Genomic DNA, 25,678 nt, shown 5'->3' with positions numbered 1-25,678 from the left:
GTTTACGTCCCGAAAAACGGCCGAAAATAGGCCGTGTGAACATACCCTAAGGGCTTATTCAGACGAATATATGGGATATATGTCCGTGCAACAAAAACTCACGACATGTCCGTTATTTGTGCATTTTTCGCGCATCACGCACCCATTGAAGTCAATGGGTGCGTGAAAATCACGCGCACCACATGAAAGCACTTCCGTGGGACGAGCGTGATTCGCGCAACAGCTGTAAAACTCTGAATGTAAACAGAAAACCACCACGTGCTTTTCTGTTTTTTAATCATCCAAACGGAGTGTCATAATGATGGCGGCTGCGCGAAAATCACGCAGCCGCGCATCATACGGGGCTGACACACAGAGCTGTCAAGTTCCTTTTGCGCGTGCAAAACGCCACATTTTTTGTGCGCGCGCAAAACGCACACGCTCGTGTAAATCCGGCCTAAGAGTTGCGTTTTTCCGTCTGCTATTTGTTGCTTTACCTCCCCATTGAAATCAATGGGGAAATTCCACAACAAATAAGCAGCGTTTCTTTTTTTCTGCTCAGCATTTACGCAGCGTGTGGATGGGATTTGTTCAAATCTCATCCACTTTGATGCTACTGTATTATGCTGCTGATTTTCCGCAACAAACTCCATTGTTGAAAATCTGCAGTATTTACGCTACGTGTGAACTGACCCTTAGGGTATGTTCACACGGCCTATTTACGGACGTAAATCGGGCGTTTTTGCCCCGAATTACGCCCGAAAATAGCGCCTCAATAGCGCTGACAAACATCTGCCCATTGAAAGCAATGGGCAGACGTTTGTCTGTTCACACGAGGCGTATATTTACGCGCCGCTGTCAAATGACGGCGCGCAAATAGACGCCCGCGTCAAAGATGTGACCTGTCACTTCTTTGGCCGTAATTGGAGCCGCTATTCATTGACTCCAATGAATAGCAGCGCTAATTACGGCCGTAATGGACGCGCCGTTCAAGCGCCTGCACATGCCGGTACGGCTGAAATTACGGGGATGTTTTCAGGCTGAAACATCCCCGTAATTTCAGCCGTTACGGACCCCCGCCGTGTGAACATACCCTTACAGAGCAGTATTTCCTGGATATAAGGCAATGAAGGCTGACCTGCTGAAGTACGGATAGTTATTTCAGCTTCTATTGTCTTATACTAGAGAGATATAGCTCCATGATAGAGTATTCACCTGTCAGCGAACTGTAGGTGAGGCAAATTTTCTAGATGCGGGTTTGTTTTTTTACTGTATTCCTTTAAAAGCTAACATAGAGTCGGTTATATTGTTAACATGCATTTGTTACAAAGCCGCACAGGGAAGCGTGAATCCCATTTATTGACAGGCAAGAGAATACTCCATCCGCACAATTAATAGGGAAGCCGTAATTCACTAATGGAGAAAAACCGCAGCACTTTATTTCATGCTACTTTGCAACATTACTCTTCTGGGAAATGCTGGTCACAGATAAAGACTTCCAGCAGAAAAACAACAAGTTTAGATGATTTAATTAGACATGTATTAAAATAAACAGTTTTAATGTGAATGTGATTTGCTGTGTATACCACATTACCCAGGATGCTTAGTAAGTGCTGCGGAGAACAGACATCGGTCTGAAGGGACATCCCATGATTTTCTACTTCACCATACTGTATTTCTTTTAGGCCAGAGCTCCGTGGCAATTATATCCGCACAATATCACTTGCAATGTGGGATCGTGTGACATCACATGTGTACGTGCGCAATTCCACAATCACAAAAAATCACCATGGAGCCCCTGCCCAAATCACATAATCAACTGCACATAATAGATTAACTATTCCATATACCTGGAGAGTTTAACAAAAAGTGCAGGTAGAGTTTGTTTGGCTTAGTGAACCTGTTTTACTAAAGATTTGGTAAGTTGTACTTCTAGGCCTGGATTTAGGAATGGCGTGAAGGTTTAGGTGGGCATGCCATTCCCGCTTCTACCGGTTCAGGATTTTGGGATAACCCACAGGTAGCTCAGGTGATGCTGCTGTGCTCATTACTGAGACATAAAAGTCCACAATTCCTGCAGTTAAAGCAGCAGTGCTGGGAAGGAAGCATATGATGGGTGTCTGTGACGCTACAATGTATAAAATAAATATAATAATATTAAAAAAGAAATGTTCCCAGGGGCTTTTGTGTGTAGATTAGAAAAACCTGCGGCCTATTTAGATCCCACATACAAGATAGTGTTTTCTTTGTGCCAATGTGTTCCAGCACACTGCTGCTTTTTGCATCTTTTTTTGCCTTTTGGATTGATATGTCTAAAACATACGGTAACTTTAATTTTTTTTGCCTTCCTAGAACTACTGCTAACAGCAATTTAAAGGGACAGATCCTGACCGACCATAAATTCACGACCATGCAGTAGAAATATTGGTTCTTTAGGCCTGTGATCGTAAAAATGATGCGTCCATGATTTCATTTTTATTTCTTTTTTTTAAGCTGAGTGGTTTATGCAGATAATTGTGATTGTAATCATATCACAGTTCACAGTAAATGCTGCTAATGTATTCATAGTATAATTCTGAGATAATAAATATATATATTATCTTCATCATTCAGTTTTGTTTTTTAAGCTTGCTTTTTTTTAAAAAAAATATCTGTCTATGATTTATGGTAAAGTTGCTCAGAAAAAAATTAAAAAAACTTTGCAAATCTGATTTGAATCATGAAAATGCAGCGCAGAATCTCTTGGGTAATTGCCTAAGGGACTTAGGCCAGGATCACACACACACACACACACACACACCGTTTTGATGCAATTTTTGCCTCAGCTTTTTTAAACCAACGCCAGAAGTGGATCCAAAAGCATGGAAAATGATAAAGAAAAGTGTCCGCTCTTGTGTTTGGCTCAAAAAAATTAGCCAAAAACTGTGTGTGTGTGATCCTGGCCTAAAAGAGTGACAACCACTCCAAATGGCAGTCAGGGCCATTGTCCTTTCATCCTCTAACATCCCTTAGTGGGCAGAATGGAGCTGCGCTAGCTAAAGCAGAAGGCCAACCCAGACTAGGAGGAATTTGAATTGGGTGCCAAAAAGTCTCATCAAAATGGAATTCATACCCCCTGCACACGTTCTCTATTAGCTGCAGATTTCCTGCAAGCAAATCTGCAGCGGAATGCAGGACCAGCCATGTAGATGGGATCAAACAAATCTCACCTAAATGCTGCAGAATTTTTCCGCATGGAAATTGACCTGCGGCACGGATTTTAAAGTCTGCAGCATGACCATTTTTTATGTGGATTTTCAACGCAAATTTCACCCCTTTCGATGAATGGGGTAATATCCGCTGCAAATTTCCAATGCTAGACACTGGATTTTGTTGTGGATTCAGGATTTTGGAAACGTCACAAAAAAATACTACACAGAGCCTTCATAACTCCTGAAAGACTAAATAAGATGTATAAAGGAAATGAGAGTATGCAGAGAGGATAATTTATTATACATGTAGTGGAATTGCATGTTTGTATGAGATTTGGGGATTAAATCAATGATCTGATATCAGTTTTTTAAAAAGCAAATAGATTCTGCCCCATGGAATTTTTGTTTGGGACAAGAATTGTGGGATAGACACAATCCATTAAAGCTATTGTAATTTATACTTATGTCAAGTACAGATGTATTGTCTCTAAACTGGAAGAATAATTCCTTGTTAAAACAAATGGTCGGAGGCAAAATAATTTTAGTCTTTTGTGATGAAATAATAGAGGCTAATAAGATAGGTATGAAGAGAGTGGAAAAGTAGGGAGGTGAAGGATGGAATATACAATTTCGATTTAACTGGGATTTGAGGGAAGAGGAATGAAATATTCAAGCGCTAAAGAGAGAGACATTGGCCTAAATAAACTAAAAGCTGCACCAAAAATTCACAAACGGTCAATTGCGATAAAGTAAAATTGATGACTGTTCTCATAATCCACGAAATTTGGAAAGTGACAAGAAAAGTGGGCATGGTCTACAAGGAGACATAATTTAGGCATCATTCTTCGTAAATGTGGACCATTGTGTTTTTTTGTGGTGGTGAAGGAAGGGGGATGTTCAAATAAGCTAAATTATACATTTGATATGTACGTGATTGTGTACACATTCCTTTTTTTCTCTTGTATAGCGGCACTATTAAGTCTCTGAATGCATTTGTCTGGTGCATGAGGCTCCGTCTTCTCCACTAGAAGAAATGCATCAAGGGGAAAATACCTCTGTACAACACGCATCAGTAAAACAGGCTTTTGCATGAGGCTTTAGAGGCATTTTTTTTTAATTGCCCTAGTGTATGTAAAATCAGGGAAAAGTGTTTGCAAGGTCACAAGGCTTACAAAATACACGCAAACTGCACTGTGTGATCTAGGCCTTACAATACAAAAAGCAAAGTTGGCCTAACAAAATGAAATAAATGTGCAGGTGCACGTACGTTCTGACTGCAAACAATACAAAAAAACAATGCAACAGCACACGGCGAGCGGTAAGACATTGAATATATCGATTATTTTAAATTGGATTACTGCTTTATTAATATGTTTCTTAGCGCATATTTTCTTCATGAGCCCACCTACCATAACAAGGCAATTTGTTTTAAGTGGGTCCCTAACCTAAACAGCTTTATTCTAATAAAAACAGATGAGATTAGTGCAGGACCATAATGAAGGCAGTCAACAGCCCCAAATGTACAATACAAAAATCAAGTGTAAAGGATCTGCCAGGCACTATGTCTGGGTATACTCCCAGGATTAATCAGTCGACACCTGAGGCCAGACCTCTGAGACTGACGCCTGCTCCCACCAATCAGGGTGGCAGGCTCAGGAGTGGGAGAGCCTATCGCGGCCCGGTCAGTCAGAGTTAGCTCCGCCCCCTGTCCATTTATACCTGCCGTTTTCTCTTCCTCCTTGCTTGTTATTCTTCTTGGATTCCTGGCCCCACTGCTGCCTTGCTCCAGCCTGCTTCTGCCGTGCTTCTGTTCCGTTTATCCTGCGTTGCTCTGCCCCTGGCTTGCTTCTGCTCCGTGCTCCCGTTTGTATACTCCACTACTTCCTGATCCTGACTGGCTCATTCACCGCTCCGTTTCCTCGCGGCGTTCCGTGGGCTACTGTATTCCCTTGCGTGTTCCCTGTTTGTACTCCCTTGCACTTAGACAGCGTAGGGACCGCCGACAAGTTGTACCCCGTCGCCTAGGGCGGGTCGTTGCAAGTAGGCAGGGACAGGGCGGTGGGTAGATTAGTGCTCACTTGTTCCCTTCACTTCCTTCCTGCCATTACATCAAGGTTTGTGGGCAGGCTCCACTGAGTGGCGTATATAAGGAGCCAAGGAGCATGCCATGATTTTTTTTCTCTGTGAGTTTAACAATAAAAAGCCTCCATATGTCGCTAAATGGAGTCAGAGGCAGGCAGAGGTACAGTATAGGCCCAATGCACAAAAATGGGAGCCCAATTATGAAACTTCACAAAACGGAGCTATAATAATGACATGCGCATGAGGATTAAGACCTTACAAATCCTGTGCCTTAAAAATATTAGTTACCAAGTCTAATAAAAGGACACTACTACAGGTGAGGGTGCATTATCCTAACAATTAGTATTTTTGTGTGTTCTCTAACTGTACATTGTAAATGATGTGTGTCCCCTGTATGCATGTTACAGTATGGTTTCTACATTATACCTGCGGGTGGCTGTTATCTCTATGACAAATGAAATATCAAATTAGATAAATTTGAACGTTTTGCCACAGACTTCAACCACTAATGATGAGGACCAGGCATCACCATGTTCTAACTGGCGAAGCCTGCTTTCACCAGTGCAAAATTATGTAATGACTGGAGTTTCAAGGTACATGCAACCACCTACCGCTTAATTTTGTCTCTGAGACACATGGGGTCTTAAATATTGATGGTTTCTGTCTGTTATGTTCTGGCAATTGGAATTAAGGATCCCAACGGTTGAGTGACCCGGCAGTTTACGTAAAAAATACTTTGTTGAATTGATAGCAATGCCCAAATGGTTCCAGTTGGTTTCTGTTCTAAACACAGTGTATACAGTGTTGCATAAAGGTACTTCTTCCGGGTCGAACCGACATAGCGGCGCACACATGCGGACGAGACCCCACTTGTGGTGGTCAATGATCATACGATATTGCCAGGTATTACTGATAAAGGCGTGTGGCCACCACACAATTTTCCCAATGTTTCTAGTTAGCATTGTCCTTATATACTGTATCTTTCACTAACATTTTTCTTCTGTATGAATAACTACAAGGATAAAGGAAAACAATAGATACAATTATAACTTAAAAATAGTAATGATCTATAATGGAGCTCTATGGAATTAAGGCAGGGTATAGAACTGGAATACAGTACCATTACATTTGTAAACTAACACTTGAGCATGAATAAAGGGAAAAGTTCAGCTATTTAATACAGATCATTTGTACTAAATGCTTTTTTGCTGTTGATACAGATTTCTGTGAGAAGTCAGCAAGTTTGCAGATGTGAATAATTAGAACAGACATAAGTCGATTAGATCATTTTTGGCATTGCCTTCAATACTGATCTATCAAAAGACTCTTCTCTCCCTGCTGAGAACCTGCAGAAAACCTGTAAACTGGTGGTTGTTCATAGACAAATGCATTAAGTAAGATTGTGTTATTTGTAACCGTGTGCAGGCTACAAGCATGTATTGAAGCATCACTTTAACCTTCTGATGTAGTCTATGATAACAGCTGCTCGGTTCAGAACTGTGACCGGCCAAGCTTCAGACAAACTGTCAGTAAAATAAAGCATCAATCACCAAATGTGTCAGGGAAGGACAGATGTCTTGAGGAGGTCTCCACCATCACTCTGATCTCACAATCTTAGAAGATGATGAGGATTGAGCTATCCACTTAACAGGAATTATGAAAGCAATTTCCAAAAGAATTGTTTTTAGCAATAATTTATCTTGGTAGTTGGGAAAGAGGATAAAAAAAGTGATTGTATCAATGAAACTCACTCTGAGAAGCTGCAGTAAGATCAAATTTAGAGGAAAGGGCTTAAAGAGGCTCTGTCACCAGATTTTGCAACCCCTATCTGCTATTGCAGCAGATAGGCGCTGCAATGTAGATTACAGTAACGTTTTTATTTTAAAAAAACGAGCATTTTTGGCCAAGTTATGGCCATTTTTGTATTTATGCAAATGAGGCTTGCAAAAGTACAACTGGGCGTGTTGAAAAGTAAAAGTACAAGTGGGCGTGTATTATGTGCGTACATCGGGGCGTGTTTACTACTTTTACTAGCTGGGCGTTGTGTATAGAAGTATCATCCACTTCTCTTCAGAACGCCCAGCTTCTGGCAGTGCAGATCTGTGACGTCACTCACAGGTCCTGCATCGTGTCGGCACCAGAGGCTACAGTTGATTCTGCAGCAGCATCAGCGTTTGCAGGTAAGTAGCTACATCGATTTACCTGCAAACGCCGATGCTGCTGCAGAATCATCTGTAGCCTCTGGTGCCGGCTCGTCTGACACGATGCAGGACCTGTGAGTGACGTCACAGCGTGATCTCTCGAGAACACGGCTGTGTCTGCACTGCCAGAAGCTGGGCGTTGTGAAGAGAAGTGGATGATACTTCTCGTCAGAAAGCCCAGCTAGTAAAAGTAGTAAACACGCCCCGATGTACGCACATAATACACGCCCACTTGGACTTTTACTTTTCAACACGCCCAGTTGTACTTTTGCAAGCCTCATTTGCATAAATACAAAAATGGCCATAACTTGGCCAAAAATGCTCGTTTTTAAAAAATAAAAACGTTAATGTAATCTACATTGCAGCGCCGATCTGCTGCAATAGCAGATAGGGGTTGCAAAATCTGGTGACAGAGCCTCTTTAATATGTCATGTCTACAAGGCTGTACATACCATAGAGGCAGACCATGCGACTACTATATGGCCCATGGAGAGAAGGAGCCCAGTCCTGGTTGGTCCCATCTCATTTGCTATTTGGTGGCGAAAACCTATGCGGGACTCAACTCTCAAGAGGAACTGTATTGTTGGCACACAAAGAGTTGGGTAACTGATACAAGGGTCATAGAAAAAATGTGATAGAGGGAAAAAAAATCAGACCCTTCTGTCCTGATGACAAAGCCTGACATCATAATGTGGGTCCCATTTTCAATGTACTTTTTAGTGCCTCTTTGTGCCATTTTCAATAACTTTTACTGAACTGAATGAGTCTAAAGGGTTGGCTTGTGTGTAAATGAGTCTAAAGCCTGGAGCTGCATTTAGACCTCTGACCAATCCTATTCAGCAGAAAATTCTAGTCTCATAGAGAAAAATATATTTATCATATGATTATATATAATGATCTCTTCACAAAAACCACATTTATCAAAATTGTGCTGCTGCTAGTGAGAATTGAACCATAGCTAGTGCCTTAATATTGATGTTGGAGTATTTTACTTATGTATAGAATATATTTTTCTACTTTCAATAATCTTTTTAAAGACAACTAAACAATGTTATAGATATACAAATGCTAAGAAAAAATAAATCTTATAATATTGGCCCTTTAAAAGATGACCGCGGGAATTGAATTATAGAGGAGTCTCATAGAAAAGTCTGAGATATTAAACACAACACTTTTCGTCTGTGTTTATTGATGAGGTGTCCGTGCCAGACATTCAGGGGCAAAGAAATCAAAGTTTTGCCTGAATATTACCTACTTAACACAGGTGTGAAGTATAGCTGCTTCTGAGCAAATTAAATATTGATAAAGCCCCCGGCGCAGACGGCATTCATCCACAGGTATTAAGGGAATTGAGATTGGTAATTGATAGACAGTTGTACTGTATCTTATCTTCTTAGACTCTGACTTTGTGGATGGAATAGAAAGTAAAGTGTCAGTTTTTGCTGACGATGCAAAATTTTGTAGGATAATTCAAACTCAGTTTGATTGTAAAATTTTACAGAAAGACATTGATAAACTGGCAGCCTGAGAAGAAAGGTCGCGGGTGAATTTTATGGATGATAAATTTAAAGTAACGTACCTAGGCTGCGGTAGTAGTATTAATGCATTTACATTAAATAGAATCAAATGGGGGACAACTGAATAAGAGAAGCACCTGCTATTCTTGTTACAAGTAAGCTAAGCAGCAGTACTCAATGTCAAGCAGCAGCTGCAAAATCAAATAAGGGATTTAAGGGTGTAAAAAATTGGAGATGAAAATCTGTGATCCCAATGTATTGCCCTCTATGAATCCCTTGATGAATGATCATGCAATATAAAGTCCACCATCGAGACTTGTTTTATATGATTCTCCGTAATATATATAGAAAGAAAATGTAGATCCGGAGTTTTATATATAAAATATAACTTTTACAAATTTTTCGTAAAAAATAGCTTTAGAAAAAAACGCACATGTACAGACAATGCATATGAATATAAAAGATAGTGATATACTGGATTTTGCATTTATTCATATATCCAGTATCATGAAATATTTAGATATTGACAGCAGTCCATCCATATTTGTAATGAATTGAGAGTGTTCATCAAATTTTATAGAGATCCTTCCTTATAAGTAACCAACAGATGTAAAAGAACGGGGCTCAACGCCCCCTACCCGTATAGATGTCATCCGTTTCTTGGCAACTTTTAGGCTTAATGTCTGGTCGGTCAGGAAGCCTCCCTTAGTATGGATAAAGGATCTCCTATGTAACCTCTCACAATGTAGAATAGTTCTCCCAACGCGTTTCCTCACGGCCACATGATTCTTCAGGGGAGATGGGCCATATCCAGCAAAGTCCAAATTTTAGGAATGCTGGAACAAATTGACAGACTGTATATCTGTAGAAGTACTTGCAGTGGCAAGGGATCACTCAGATGATTCTGTACTTTCAAAGTTGGCGCCTGTTTCTGGCGTCTGACGTCAGCAACAGGGATTTCCCTGTCCTCTTTAAACCCTGTTAGCGCCTCCCCCTCCCCTAACACTCCCCCGTGATGTCGGTGGGCGAGTGTCAGTGGGGGAGCGATGAATCGTCCACCCGGCGAGCGGCACAGAGAATATGCGCTGTCCGCCGGGAGATACCAGACATCGCTCCCTATGTCTCCCACTCTCAAAAAGAGAGAAGGGAAGCGGATCTAAACATACACCGGCGCTTCAGCCTGCGCCACTGTAGAGATACTCGTTTTCATGGAGACGCCAAAACAGTCTCGTCTCAGAGAGAAACTCAGTGTCAACTATAGTTGCGACGTGAGAATCTTCCACCTGCACTCCATCTGAACTCCCAGCACTAAAATGAAGGCTGCAAAATCAGATAGATGCAGGGAATAAGCACGAGAAGTTGTCCTTTCACATGTCTAGTGGGAGAACATGACTGCCCGTCTGGACACATGGTAGTGAGGTTGGGGTTTATTTACATGTGCAGGGTAATCGATAAATTTTCAACCCTCACAATTCTATCTATGTGACGAGATTCCTTGTTATGGAATCCACTCAAATATATTAAAAATAGATCATGTGATCATTATTTAATAAGGATATTTAGTGGCAAGGAGTTATGTCCTATATATGTTATTACAATGCATATCTCAAATTTTTTGGCAAAGATGAAGATATTTAGTAATAAAGATGTTTCTAAATAATTTTTATAATTATTTCTGAGATAACATTTCGTTTAGATAAAGCATGCATAGTCAAGCTGTTCATTTAATCCATTCGGCGCAACAGATCCTAATTTGAAAATCCATCTGGATTCTTTCTGTAGTAATATTTTATCAATATCACCCCCTCTAATGGATGGTTGTAGTACCTCCAAAACTGTAAATTTCAAACATTTTGTCTCCCCCTTATGCTCAACATGGACATGGCGAGATACAGGTTTATCTATTTTATTTATAATATCCCCCACGATGTTCAAGGATTATTTTCCTCCATTCTGTTGTGGTTTTACCGACATAGTCTAGAGGGCAGGGGCAAGTAATTTTATAGACTATATTCTTGGAGCTACAATTAGCGAAGTTTTTTATAGGATAACTGATACCCATGAAGGCACTTGTAAAAGCTTTAGCTACCTCCACCAATGTGCATGATTTGCAGTGTCCACACTTGTAGCATCCGTTGATCTTTCTATCTAGCCAGCAACCTTCCTTTTTTTATATTGGCAAGGTGACTATGAATGACACGGTCTCCTATGCTTCTACCCTTCCTATAAGTAATCTGTGCTTGGGGGGTACGGCTTCCTTTATGTCACTATCCAACTGAAGTATATTCCAGTGTTTCTTAAGGATTTCCCTAACCACTTGATCTGCCATGTCAAAAGTGCCCACTAAACGTGAAAGATTACTTGATTCTTCTCGGTTTTTTTTTATCAAAAGTTGTTCCCTGTTCTGGGTATATGCATTTTTATATGCTTCTTTCAGTATTTTAGACGGATAGCCTCTTTCTAAGAATCTAGTTTCCAGATCCTTTGCTTTTATTTTAAATTCCTGTATGTTGGAACAGTTTCTTCTGAGGCGAAGATACTGTCCCTTCGGTATGCCCTTCTTAAGAGGGCCTGGATGAAGCTCTCCCACCTCAGAAAACTGCTTGTAGCTGTTGGTTTTCTATAAATCGTTCTTTTTATTTTATTATCTCCATCTATAGATATTAAGACGTCTAAAAAGGGTAAATTATTTGGTTGTGATTACAAGGTGAATTTAACACCGATTTTGTTGCAATTGAGGGTTTTAACATATTGTTTGAAAAGGGTGGTTGATTCTGTCCATATGACGAAAATATCATCTATATAGCGCGTCAACATTGAGACCGGTAGGTTAAGATTAAATCTTTCATCAATGAAAACAAAAGTTTTTTCCCACCAGCCCAGGAATAGGTTGGCATATGTCGGTGCACAGGAATTACCCATGGCGGTACCCTTGAGCTGGTGGTACATGTGACTGTTGAATAGAAAGTAGTTCCTGGTCAGAACAAACTCTAGCAGTGTTAATGTGAATCCGCTATGGTCCCTAAAGTGGACCCCTCTTGTGTCCAAAAAATGGTGCACTGCTCTAAGACCCAGCTCATGAGGAATCGAGGAGTATAAAGCCTCAACATCAATACTACATAAGATGGCTTTGTCTTCAATAGGAAGATCATTGATTCTAGCAAGGAGATCCATTGTGTACCTTATCAATATAAATGCCCACGTTTTGTGTCAATCCCGAAATACCCGATACAATGGGGTGCCCCTTTAGGGGGTTGGAGCATAAAACGTGGGAATTCCTTGTAAGACCATATCTCGAATAAGTTTTGGACTCCACATTGTAAAAAGGATGTAGGAGAACTTGATAGGGTTCTAACGCGGGTGAATAGATTATTAAATGAGATGGGAGGCCTCACTTACAATGAGCGGCAAGAAAAATTGGGCTTGTTAAAGGGGTTGGCCAGGTATAAATTTTATTAGTATTTTGGCTTAATGTGGCATTCACAATTACTTCTCTTCATTGCAGTCACGGGACCGCACCCAGACTAAACTTTTCATTTCCTCTGACGTTCCGTGTCTTTGCTCAGCCAGCACTTCGGGCTGAGCAGAGGTACAGCGCATCATCAACTACATTTACAGGCAGTGGGACCAGAGGTGGAGCACTGAAGAGCTCGTGAAACATCTGGCCGGCCCTCTGTAAATATAGTTGATGACTCGCTGCACCTCTGCTCAGCCGGAAGTGCTGGCTGAGCAAAGACACGGAACGTCATCACTCCTAGTACACGCCCACTCTAGATAGTGCCACACCTCTAACAGAGGGGGTTCCTCTCCTAGAGGTGGCCCCTGATATCACTGTCAATATATGGACAGTGACGTCAGGGGCTCCTCCAGGAGAGGAATCCCCAGTCAGAGACTCGGCAACGCTCTGACCGAGGATTCCGCTGCAGAAGGAGCCCCTGACGTCACCGTCCATGTATGGATAGTGACATCAGGGGCTACCTCTAGGAGCAGAATCCCTGCTCCTAGAGGTGTGGCACTATGAAGGGGGGGATTGTGGCACTATCAAGAGGGGCGAGTGTGTGACAGTATCTAGAGGGGGGTGTGGCACTATGTAAGGGAGTGTGTGGCACTATGTAGGGGAGTGTGTGGCACTATGTAGGGGAGTGTGTGGCACTATGTATGGGGCATGTGGCACTATGTAGTGGGGGCTATGTGGCACTATCTACAAGGGATACTGTGTGGCAATATCTACTGAGGGCACTGTGGCATTATCAACAGGGGGTGTGGGGCACTATCTATAGTGGGCACTGTGACACTGTTTACAGAGGGCACAGTTTAAAGAGGACACTGGCATTATCTACAGGGGTGCTGTGGTATTATCTACAGGGGTTACTCTGGCATTATCTACAGGGGCGGATACGGAACTATCTACAGAAGACTCTGTGGCACTATCTACAGAGGGCACTGTGGCATTATGTACAGGGTGTGTGTGGCAGTATCTACAGTGGGCACTGTGGCACTATCTACATGGGCGTTGTGTGGCACTATATAGGGGGCCATGTGGCATTATTTACAGAAAGCAGTGTGTGACACTATCTACTGGGGGCATTTTGGGGCACCATCTACAAGGGGCACTGAGTGTGGCACTATCTATGCTGGTTTTTACGCTACTGGTAGGGATCAGCACATATCACCTAGCCCTTGTGATAAAGTGAAACATCAACTGCCTGTGTACAACAAGATAACCAGAGAGATAGTGGCCACCATAGTAGTTGTCAGCAAAACTAGTTAAAAAATGTTGGTTTATTTGTATACAGAAATTCTTGGAACAAAGTCACGACCATTAGCCACACCCACCAAAGAAGACACACCCTAGGTGTCCCTGGAAAAAAAATAAAAAAGTTGGTAACTATGCTGTGGTCGTCCATGCCCCCTCTTACTACTTCTCTCTCGGAGCTCTTGGGCATCCTATTGGTCCACAGCCTCCTCAATGCTCGCCCCGTTCACTTTTTGTTTACGCCTCAATGCCCGCCTCATTTACTTCATGTTCATGTTATTCCTCAATGACCATGCTCCGCCCGCCCCGATGGTATATACAGGGATGATCAGGATTACATATATACAGTGATGATGGGGATTATATATATATACAGAGATGATGAGGATTACATATATACAGGGATGATGGGGATTACATATATACAGGGATGATGCGGATTAAAATTATATATATATATATATATATATATATATATATATATATATATAGAGATGATGGGGATTACATAAACTGTTTGCAGGCTTATTTCAAGTGTATTTTGGAGCGTAAAACGAGCCATTTATGCTCCAAAATAAGCCTGAAAATAAGCAGTGTAAACAACAGTACAATTATTGACATTTTTATTTTGTATACTATTGAGATATTATTCCCTGGTTACATTTGGAAGATGAATTCCAACATTTAGAAAATAAGAAAGAGATAGAAAAGTGTAAAATCAAGAAAGGAGGCAAAAAATAAACAGAAAATAACAGAAAACCAAATTAAAAGATACAGGAAGTCTGACTTTGAGCAGAACCTGCTCCCCATCAATAACACAATATTTACAGATGGAGATACTTTGTAATTTTTTTATGTTATACCATTTATAATGATCCATCAGATTTAGTTTTTGACAAGGTTAAATTGTATTGTATTGTAAACAATACATGTCCATCAAGTTCAATCAAGGAATGGGAAAAGCGAAGGGAACACTTTGAATGTTTTAACTTTGGGGTATGTCATTGGCTTAAGTAAAATACCTAATTTGATGCCCCTTTGGAATGTACTCTATGATCTGGAGCTCCTCATAGCTCAAACGAGAAGAACTGCTTGAGTTTTTTATGGCCGTGCGCTCTCCGGTCACAATGGCGTCAGGTTACAATAATTTCAACTTACAGTACAATGGGTTTTCCTGGGTCAGACTAACTTGACATTACATTTAACTTTACATTAACATTTAACTTTTGGTTATCCAGCCAATCAGCATGTGCATTTTGCTGGTAAAATGCCTGTGATTGGCCACAGTGAGAAGCCAATGGGTGAATTAGAAGTAGAACCAATCAGTGAGAACTGTATTATCAAAGTGTATGCGCTGAGTGGCCTCTCCGCAGTACAGTAGAATGCTACATCTACTGTACTGCTATGTACCTGTGCTAGGAAGTGCTGCTTCTTTAGACACAAGGTGCATTTTGTTTTCACTGTATATACTGTATAGGACCCTGAAGAAGCTCCTGTCCTCTACATAGAAGTGATTCACCAGATTTCAGCAGCTCTTTCTGGCTTTTATAAGTTATCTGCTTATTTTACTTTCTTTTATCTTCACTTTTCCTATTTTGCGTTGACTTTTTTGGACCAATTAGTATTTTTCAATATAAATATTGTCACAACATACAATATTTCCAATATTTTTATTATTGTACCTTAAATGATCACTGTACTTTCCAAATGTGAAGGTTATAATAATTTTTAAATGTGTGTGCCTAGTTCTTTAAATGATTTGTTGTGTATACAACATATCTAACTGTAAAAGATGAAAAAGACTATGATAGATAACCAAGAAGATAAATATCTTTTAACTAGTCTGTGGTACTGAATTTCCCACTGTGCCTTCTACATAACATTTTCCTTTTAGTAAAGATCACTATACCCATTATAGCATTCCTGTGATGTGTAAATGTCACTCATCTACTTATCTACTGCCAAAGTCAAAGAGCTATTTTGGCCACAGCACAAAAAAAAGTGAATGTCAAGTTGAACTTTAAATTTTCGATTCAACAAAGATTTAAAGGAAAATGATAGATTGCTATGTAAATAACATGCTCTAGCTTCTATAATATACAAAGTCCGATATCTTTAAAATACAAAATATACAAAGTGATACAACATCACAAAATACGATTTATGTTCCCACATCTGTACAGCTCTGAGGACTATCTGCATAGAAGTTCATGATTTTTCCTTGGGAGAGAAAAACAAATTACTATGCTTGCAAATTGTCTTCATATAAGAGAGTTGGGAAATATGAATTCAAGCACAAATATTTGAGTGGCAAAATTCCTTTAAAACAAAGCTTTGCTTTATCTATTTTCAGAGTATGAAATGCAAAAATACAAACAGAGCGGACATGTTTGTCAGAACTGAGTCCACCACTTTATAACCAACTACAAAACTAAGAGGAGTTATTGACAAAATCCAAAAATGAAAAGGCAAGTGCAAGCGATGAAAAATTACTTAGATCACAATAAAAAAAATTTTTCCAAGGTCAAAGATGCCCAATATTGACATTTTAATACACTACACCAGTCTAGTGACAGTCTACTTTAGGCTATGTTCACACGGAGTATTTTGGGGGAGGAATATCTGCCTCAAAATTCCGTTTGGAACTTTGAGGCAGATATTCCTCTCCCTGCACGCCGATTTTCACGGCGATTTTCGTGCCGTTTTTCGCCCGCGGCCATTGAGCGCCGCGGGCATAAAACAGCGAGAAATACACTTTCTCTGCCTCCCATTGAAGTCAATGGGAGGTCAGAGGCGGAAGCGCCCGAAGATAGGGCATGATTCCCATTGAAATCAATGAGAGGCGTTCTCGGGCCGTTTTTGCAGAGTTTTGCGACGCGGTTTCCGCGTCAAAAAACTCGGCAAAATACCCCGTGTGAACATAGCCTTAAACTAAGTTTTCATCCCTGAACACCATTTTTCATTTTTTAGCCTAAACTGATCCAAATAATAGACACATGGGGGAGTCTATTAACTTTTTAACGGCAGTAGCAATTTGCGAGAAAAAAAATAAACATTTATGCTGTTTCTGCCACTCACTGCACTTGTAGGGTAAGGCCACATGGAGCAACACTGACCCAGGCCGCAATGCGTCTAATATCCTCGCCGGCACACTGTTCGGGGCGGCAGACAAATAGAATGTTAATAGCCATGCGTTGTTGCGGGTAAAACGGCCCTTTACCTGAAAAATTGTAAAGTCGTTAATAAATACACCCCTTAGGGTATGTGCACACACACTAATTACGTCCGTATTTGACGGACGTATTTCGGCCGCAAGTACCGGACCGAACACAGTGCAGGGAGCCGGGCTCCTAGCATCATACCATACTGAAAACATGATTACAGTACGGGACAGTTGTCCTGCAGCGAGGCAGGGAATCCTAGCATCGTACATAAGTATGATGCTAGGAGCCCGGCTCCCTGCACTGAGTTCGGTCCGGTACTTGCGGCCGAAATACGTCCGTCAATTACGGACGTAATTAGTGTGTGTGCACATACCCTTATGGCCACATGATTTTGCAGGTAAAGGGCCGTGTTACCCGCAACAGTGCACGGCAATTAACCGGTAATTTGACAGCCGTGCCAAAAATGGTGCTGGCGCAGCTGTTGGTTCGCTCAGTGTGGCCTTAACGTTAATTTTTAAAAAGCAGGGTGGGGCTTAGCTTAATGGCGTGTCACATTTATGCCAGAAGCTAAATTATAGCGTGAAATCAATTTCACTGTGTGGGGCACGGACAACTGAAGATGCAGCAAATTTATAAAGAGGAATGTGCCTCTTAATAAAATTGCTGCATCTTACTTCTGCGGGCTTCCAGCTAAGACTGACATAGAATGCCAGTCTTAGTAAATCTGCCCCATTGAATTGAATATTAAATACTTGGCTGCCTGAAGTCGCCACTAGAGGGAGCTAACTAAATACTATTTTATAAATCTCAACACTATGCAGTAAGACGCTAAGCTCCCTATGGTGGCGGCTGCAGGTAACCAGGCGTTTATCATTTAACTTTTTCATTGCAGGGGACCTGAAGCTCTGTGTAAGACGAACTCCGACTGCTATAAGGATATTAAGAAATCAATCAGCACAAAATTTTGAACGTAAAAATGAATATTGAGCTTCAGTTCCAGTAAACTATTAGTGAACTACATTGCTTCTGCTACATTTATTATATATAAAATTGATAGAAATCTGTATATAGAATGAATACATTTGCACAGTATGCTATTTCTTTGCAAGATCTAAAGTGTAGATGAACTTTTATGTCTGCCCTATTGAAGGAAAGCCACTGGTCTGGCATTCTTCTGTTGATGGCTGTGGGCTGTTTAAGACGTATCATGGTGTCAGTATACTGTATTCTATTTTTTTAAACCTATTAAATTATACATATCTGCACAACTGACCTTGTCAAAGAGTGATATCAGAATATCCTTGCAGAGCTATAAGCAATTTTATGTCATATTACTCATCAGCACACCAGAATGCGGAGGCAGCCACCCTTGGGACCATGTTATTTATAATACTTGTGTATAGTTCTCACTCTTCTAATACGTTCAGCACTTTTCATGGCGGAAAGGAATTATGGACCAGGAAGGAGCATTTGTTTTTTTCCCTCTATATAATGTACAGGGATTTGTAAGGCCTCATGTACATGGCCATAGCCGTGTGCATGGTCCGTGATTACAGCACGGATGAACATGGAGTGTCATCCGCGGGCCGTCACCAATCACGGAACGTGCACACAGATGTGCATTTATTCCAATGGGATCGGACCGAAATTGCGGACCATAAAATGACTTGTCCTGAGTTTTTACAGTCCGCAATTGTGGCCCCCACACGGTCTGTGTAAACCACGGTCGTGTGCATGAATGAATGGGTCCGCAAATCATCCGCATTTTTGCAGATGAATTGTGGACGCAAAAACACGTTTGTGTGCATGAGGCCTAAGGGTGGGCCTGAGTGGTGAATGGCCCCATGAAGGATTGTCACAGAAAACATGGTATGTTGACTGGAGTGATGGCTCACACAACATCAGAGGGTAGCTCTTGACCGTCACCCTCAATACCCTCCCGGACCACACCGACACAGGCCCACTAAGCTTGTGCCAATTGCACAACGCAGCCTAAGCAGCCCTCACAGCAACTCTACTCTTCATCACTTGGCCGCACACTGAACACTCACTGGCAGGAACACGGCATTTTTATATGGCAAGTGACACCCCCAGCATCAGGACACCGCGTGGCAACACCGCGATATACTGGCATTGTTATTCCGTTGCAAACAGCTAGCTAAGATGGTATTTATCCCGGCCCCAAACAATTTTGATTACCAGCGAGCCAGTTATCATCTGCCTTTCCTTACACAAAGAAATTAATGTTATACTGCGAAACGACATGTCTTTTTCCTGGATAACACATCCAGGGAGTAGAAAAGCCATAAAGTCAAGAGTGTCCGTTTTGCAAATGTTTAGGTTGTATGCATCCGAGAACTTACGGTAAGTTGTCAGAAAATACATATAGGTCGAATTTCCCTTTAATGCTGTTGAAACTGTATGTTTCGGATGAATACTTTGTATTCTATTTTTGTTAATCGTTGCAAAATTTATATTTTTCATTCAATAAATACCTTTGAAACTAAATAAAATCAGTTTGCATACAGTTTTTAATCATATTATTACATCATAGCATATAAATACTGTATGGAATAGAGCCGTTGTTCTATTTTATACTGTGTGCTTTACTTAACCCAACTCCTCAAATTCACATTACAAAAAATGACATTATTTTTGTGTCAACATAATCAGAGACACTCCAAGGCTATTTGCAAAGTAAATATGTAGATACAACCTCATAATGATATTACTTTTAATTTGCAAGAGCCTGTTGTAGTTGTACAAGCTGACTAATTGGAAGAAATTGCCTAACACTGCAAAAAAACAGTGTTTGCTGGTACCGAGCGAGCATCAGCTTTTAAATTCCTCCAGCGCTAAGGAAAAAAATAAATAAATAAGAACAAGAAAATCTAAATCTTGCAGCTGACGGAATAATCTGAACAATCTTTAAACTGATTAAGATTCAACTTAATGTTCTGCTTTTGTGATTTAACAAGTAACGGCAACAACCGGCAAGAAAAAAAGCGCGTCTCCAAATTGGACATTATGTGTTCAGTAGCTTCTGCATTACAAAAAGCTTTCCCAGTTATATTAATTGTTTCATTCTATAGGGAACGATTCTTATTAATAATTTCAAATGATAGAAATTGCTCTCATTCTGCACTTAGTAAAGAGAAGAGCATCATGTCTTATAAATAAAAATTTCTCAAAGAGATCAATCATTCTCAATAATGCGTCTTTATCCTCTCAATATCTCAGCAGACCGGGTACTGACTTATCAGCTACAACTGCAAGGTGGATCAACACCTTGGAGAATATAGAATAGGTTTATGGTCTGGATAATTTTATACCTAAATAAAAGTTCTATAAAATATGTTTTATATGACCTCATGCACACAGCTGTATTCCAGCTCCGTTGAAGCACTGATTTGTACGGAGCCGTAATACAGCACCAATGGCAGTATATATCATACAGAGGCTATGAAAGATTCGAACATTTTCTGTTGCCTCCAAGAACTGATTCTGAGGAATAACACCCTAATAATATTGACGTATGGGGGCACTAACAGATGGCACACAGTGTCTCCATAGTATACAACCGCAGGTACTCGATTTGCCCCTATACAGGGTCCATACAAATGGCTCTCCCGTTAGCATGAGGCCTTAAATATATATGTGAGCATGAGACCCGAGCTCTTAAAGATATATGTGCCCAAAGGGTATAATGATGCCAAGAGTGTCCATTTTGCATACTGGTGGTATGTATCAGAGAACCTTTTTTTCTAACTGTAGCGTAGTTGACGGTTTTCTATAATGCAGGTCAATAGATAACGTATGCAATCGTTGTATGCATCTGGGCTATATGTTCAGCATATACATAAAAACAAGATGACTCTCTAATATAGTGTATTTATAATTACTATTATAACACATTACAATGGAAACCATTGACATTAAATTAGTGAATTTCTTAGTTTTGGACCCTCACTGATGTCATTTTCTGATGGCCTAAGTGACTGGAGAAGAAGTATCTGGGATTGCAGAGGAAGACATCCTGGAATCTGAATTAAAGAATGGAAATCAATAGAACCACTGTTTCTGGTAAGTATTGTTCATATATGTTATTATTGTATCTATAATAAACTATAGATTTATAGAAGACAAATAAAATTAGGAACCTTTTTAAAGTTTAACATCACCAACCATTTCACACAATAAACCTGCGTAGGACATAACCTGTAGTGTACCAGAGGTAAAGAGTGAAAACCTCATTCTTTGGGGTCTATGTAATGATCCATCCTTACAGGCAAATCACAATTTTTCTGATGGTGATTTGGAGTTTAATACTATTGAATGGCATACTATATTAAATTCTCAGTAAAATGTATTTACAGGCTAGAGTATAATCATGTTTTTCTGTAAGCTGAATACTCCAGGAGAGATGATACATGGGTTCCTCCACCACAGTTCAGGGAATTGGGCATGTGTTCTTACTTGGCTACCTCAGTCAAAAGTTTTCTTTCAACTATAGTTGTATTTACACATTCTAAGTATTTTATATCTACTATCTCTTATCAGTTGTGACTTCTACTATCACTTCTATCCATGCCCCTACATGATTTTGATTCCCCCCTATGAAATTCATTGGAAGTGATGTATCAAAGGTGGAGTAGTTGTCCATAGTAACAAATCAGGCTGCCGCTTTCATATTTCAAAGGAAGATGTGGAATCTCATCTACTCTACTATTCCATTGCACGAGTTTTGATACATCTTCTCCATTGTTCTTATCAGCAGTACTAAAGGTGACTATCACATAAGATAGCTGTCAACTGAACAATAATTTTTTTTTTTCAATGGGGAGAAGGGGAAAAAGCTGCTGTCTAACACCTTTGACAGTGACTTATCTCTAAAAGGAACAATGGATCTGTCATATTAAAATCCTTCTGAAACTTCCCCCCCAACCTCTGACATTGGGGGACAGTCAGGAGGCTCCCATACACATTAGGCTGAGTTCACCTTGCATTTATGGCCTAAGATAAGCAAGTACATCGGTAATGCTCCTGATATACACAATAAACTTGTCAATAAGGTTCCATTAGCCTTACGGTGGCCAGTAGAGTGTCTTTTAGCCTCCGATGGGCTGGTAAACGTCAGTATACCTTTTTTTAAGGACAGAATAGCATAGTAGACAACGCTATTTCATCCTGAGGGATACCGCAAAAAAGAAATACCGCACGGGATACGTTTTTTTAACATGGCAACCTATCACAGATGTATGGCATTCATATAACTATGCTGCCCTATTTAAGGGCATTATAGTATGCTGACAGTATGGCATCTGTCACAGGTATACATTAAATATATACCTCAAGAAGCTTCCCCAGGGCTGGAGTCCCCGGAAAAAGCCCAAGGAATCAAGCCCTGGGGGAGCTTCTGATATCACTGTCCATATATGAACAATGATGGCAGGGGATTTCAACTACAGAGTCCCTGGCCAGAGCATCGTAAGCGCCCTGGCCAGAGCATCGTAAGCGCCCTGGCTGGGAACTCCAGGACTGAAGAAGCCCCAGACATTATTGTCCATATAAGTCAAGTGAAGTCAGGGGTACCCTTGGCCAGAGCATCAGGCAACACGCTGGCCAGGAATTCCACCCCTGGAGGAGCACCTGGCGTCATTGTCCATATATAAACAGTGATGTTAGGAGCTTTAAGATGTCGGAATCCACAGGAAGAATTCTGTCTGGAGATTCCGCCCCTGAAAAAAAAAAACCTGACTTCACAGTCCATATATGTACTGTATGGCATCTGTCACAGGTATACGTTAAAGAAGCTCTGTCACCAGATTTTGCAACCCCTATCTGCTATTGCAGCAGATAGGCGCTGCAATGTAGATTACAGTAACGTTTTTATTTTATAAAAACGAGCATTTTTGGCCAAGTTATGACCATTTTTGTAGTTATGCAAATGAAGCTTGCAAAAGTTTAAGTGGGTGTGTTTAAAAGTAAAAGTCCAAGTGGGCGTGTATTATGTGCGTACATCGGGGCGTTTTTAATACTTTTACTAGCTGGGCGTTCTGATGAGAAGTATCATCCACTTCTCTTCAGAACGCCCAGCTTCTGGCAGTGCAGACACAGCCGTGTTCTCGAGAGATCACGCTGTGTCGTCACTCACAGGTCCTGCATCGTGTCAGACGAGCGAGGACACATCGGCACCAGAGGCTTCAGTTGATTCTGCAGCAGCATCGGCGTTAGCAGGTAAGTCGATGTAGCTACTTACCTGCAAACGCTGATGCTGCTGCAGAATCATCTGTAGCCTCTGGTGCCGGTGTCCTCGCTCGTCTGACACGATGCAGGACCTGTGAGTGACGACACAGCGTGATCTCTCGAGAACACGGCTGTGTCTGCACTGCCAGAAGCTGGGCGTTCTGAAGAGAAGTGGATGATACTTCTCATCAGTACGCCCAGCTAGTAAAAGTATTAAAAACGCCCCGATGTACGCACATAATACACGCCCACTTGGACTTTTACTTTTAAACACACCCACTTGGACTTTTGCAAGCCTCATTTGCATAACTACAAAAATGGTCATAACTTGGCCAAAAATGCTCGTTTTTAAAAAATAAAAACGTTACTGTAGTCTACATTGCAGCGCCTATCTGCTGCAATAGCAGATAGGGGTTGCAAAATCTGGTGACAGAGCCTCTTTAACGTATACCTGTGACAGATGCCATACAGTACATATATGGACCGTGAAGTCAGGTTTTTTTATTTCAGGGGCGGAATCTCCAGACAGAATTCTTCCTGTGGATTCCGACATCTTAAAGCTCCTAACATCACTGTTTATATATGGACAATGACGCCAGGTGCTCCTCCAGGGGTGGAATTCCTGGCCAGCGTGTTGCCTGATGCTCTGGCCAAGGGTACCAGTGTCTTAACGCTACCTATACAATGGGGTAAGTTTTACCCTTCCATCGGAGGTAGACATCGGAAGTCCCCCAGACAAATACCTCCGGTGGAAGACTATAAATGTCATCTCAACAGAGCCCTAGATTGTCTGCCTATCCTACCAAAATAGACTTGCTAGGCCAACTCTGATCTATTGTTTTTGGTCAGCTTAAACCCTAGCTACTGTTTTGTAAGAATATTATTACCTCTAAACAAAAGTGAGTAGAACTTATTGCAAATTTATTTGTATTATTTTAAGTAGAAAGCTGAACTACATACTCTTAGTTGACTAACATTTTATTGCCGTGGGAACAATAAGGGTAAGAATGTAGAACAACATTTCTAGTCCATGCATGACTACAAAGAAAACATTACATATCAAGGTATTGCAATAGCTAAAAAAATATATGTGCATTACTTGTAGGTCCACCTTTATCTCAAGTCATACCAACCATTGGTTCTTCATCAGCAAAACGAAAATTCCCTGAATGCTAGTTTCAGACAGGTGGAGGCACATATTGGAGACCACTGCCTTAGCCAGTAACAAAAGAAGGGTTATTTAGTATGTATAGTACCACCACAAAAAAGTTTTTTAGAATTCTTCTCCCTAAAACACACAATTAACCAGATCTCAGAACAGAAATGAAAAACTGCTTTGTATGAATATTTTATCATAAAGTTAAAACCATTAAATAACATTTATTTAGTTATCCTGACTGTGAGTGCATTCACACTGCCTGACAACACTTTTCTTGGAGTTGTTGACTATTTTCAACATAGGAAGGCCAATGATCTATCTAAATCCTACTGTAAATCAAATTCTAAGAAGCACTGATGTGTTTTGTGAGCCTTTATCTACATAACACTGATTTACAAGATATTGATACAATTCTTATTTTGATTTGGCCGTAAAAAGATCACCTCCATATGTAGTCATGAGTCACCAGTAGGCTCAAGAAAATGATCAAATGAAATAATACACTTCCAATTAAATTTGAGCAAAACAAATTTGTGTAAATTAAATATAGCATCCTACAATTTTGTAGGAAAGGGTCTTACTGTACCTATATAAAGGGAAGAATCTTTTCGTCTCACATGGTCGTCAATGTATGATACTCCAAGAGGCTGCACGGGAGTAGCACCAATTCCAAGGAGTACCTGTGCTCCAATAAGAAGCAAGTACATCATGTTGGTATTAGCAGTATTCCTGCATATTATATCCGGATCAGGAACACCTTCACTTGAACCATTAACTGTGCAAAAGTCTCTTCCTTCTGCTCCCCATCGAATCTCACCAGATTCATATTCGTATTGGTGTGTCAGAAATTCAGGCAGAGCGGAAAGAAAAGCTCCCAAGGCCATAACTATTCCTCCACATCCAATTAAGCGAGGTCTATGTCCTCTGGCTCCAAAGTAACTAACAAACAGTATAAGAGCCAAGTTCCCAATCTCAAAGCTGCTGGCAATCACTCCTACATCCGCACTCTGCAGGTTGAACCTTCGTTCCAGGGTTGTAAGAACACTAACCTAGAAAGAAAGGAGCATGTTAGTATTTAACCTTAATATGTCCTTCATTTATCGTACAACACAACAATGTAATTATAAAGCTTACAAACAGAAAAAATATGTTTTGACATGTTTGTGTAATTTGTAATCTATAGCTGCCCTCCCAATTGAAATAGGGGACAGAAAGCTACAACCACAACCAGCCATTTTGGAGTTATAGAACTTAGTCTTCAGGTCACACAATCACCTATCTACATACACGTATAAACCACTGGTCCTTGTCTCCAACTACCACTCCATGTCTGTTAATCTTCTTTATGTTATAGACATCCTAGTGTGTATTCTGTACCTATAT

At 40.6% G+C, this 25,678-nt stretch overlaps 1 protein-coding gene across 1 annotated transcript in view; it reads right to left on the bottom strand.

Moving 5' to 3' along the window:
• SLCO3A1 (solute carrier organic anion transporter family member 3A1) overlaps positions 1-25,678 on the bottom strand; it is a 375,458-nt gene that overhangs the window by 277,038 nt on the left and 72,742 nt on the right. Inside the window, exon 2 of the mRNA XM_075858217.1 lies at positions 24,882-25,344. Within this exon, the coding sequence (XP_075714332.1) occupies positions 24,882-25,344 (463 nt within the window). The remainder of the gene's footprint in view (positions 1-24,881; positions 25,345-25,678) is intronic.

Source organism: Rhinoderma darwinii, chromosome 3 (assembly GCF_050947455.1).
Source record: "Rhinoderma darwinii isolate aRhiDar2 chromosome 3, aRhiDar2.hap1, whole genome shotgun sequence".
NCBI classification, from domain to species: domain Eukaryota; kingdom Metazoa; phylum Chordata; class Amphibia; order Anura; family Rhinodermatidae; genus Rhinoderma; species Rhinoderma darwinii.
The sequence above is the reverse complement of the archived record's forward strand: the minus strand, read 5'-3'. Positions and strand labels throughout refer to the sequence as shown.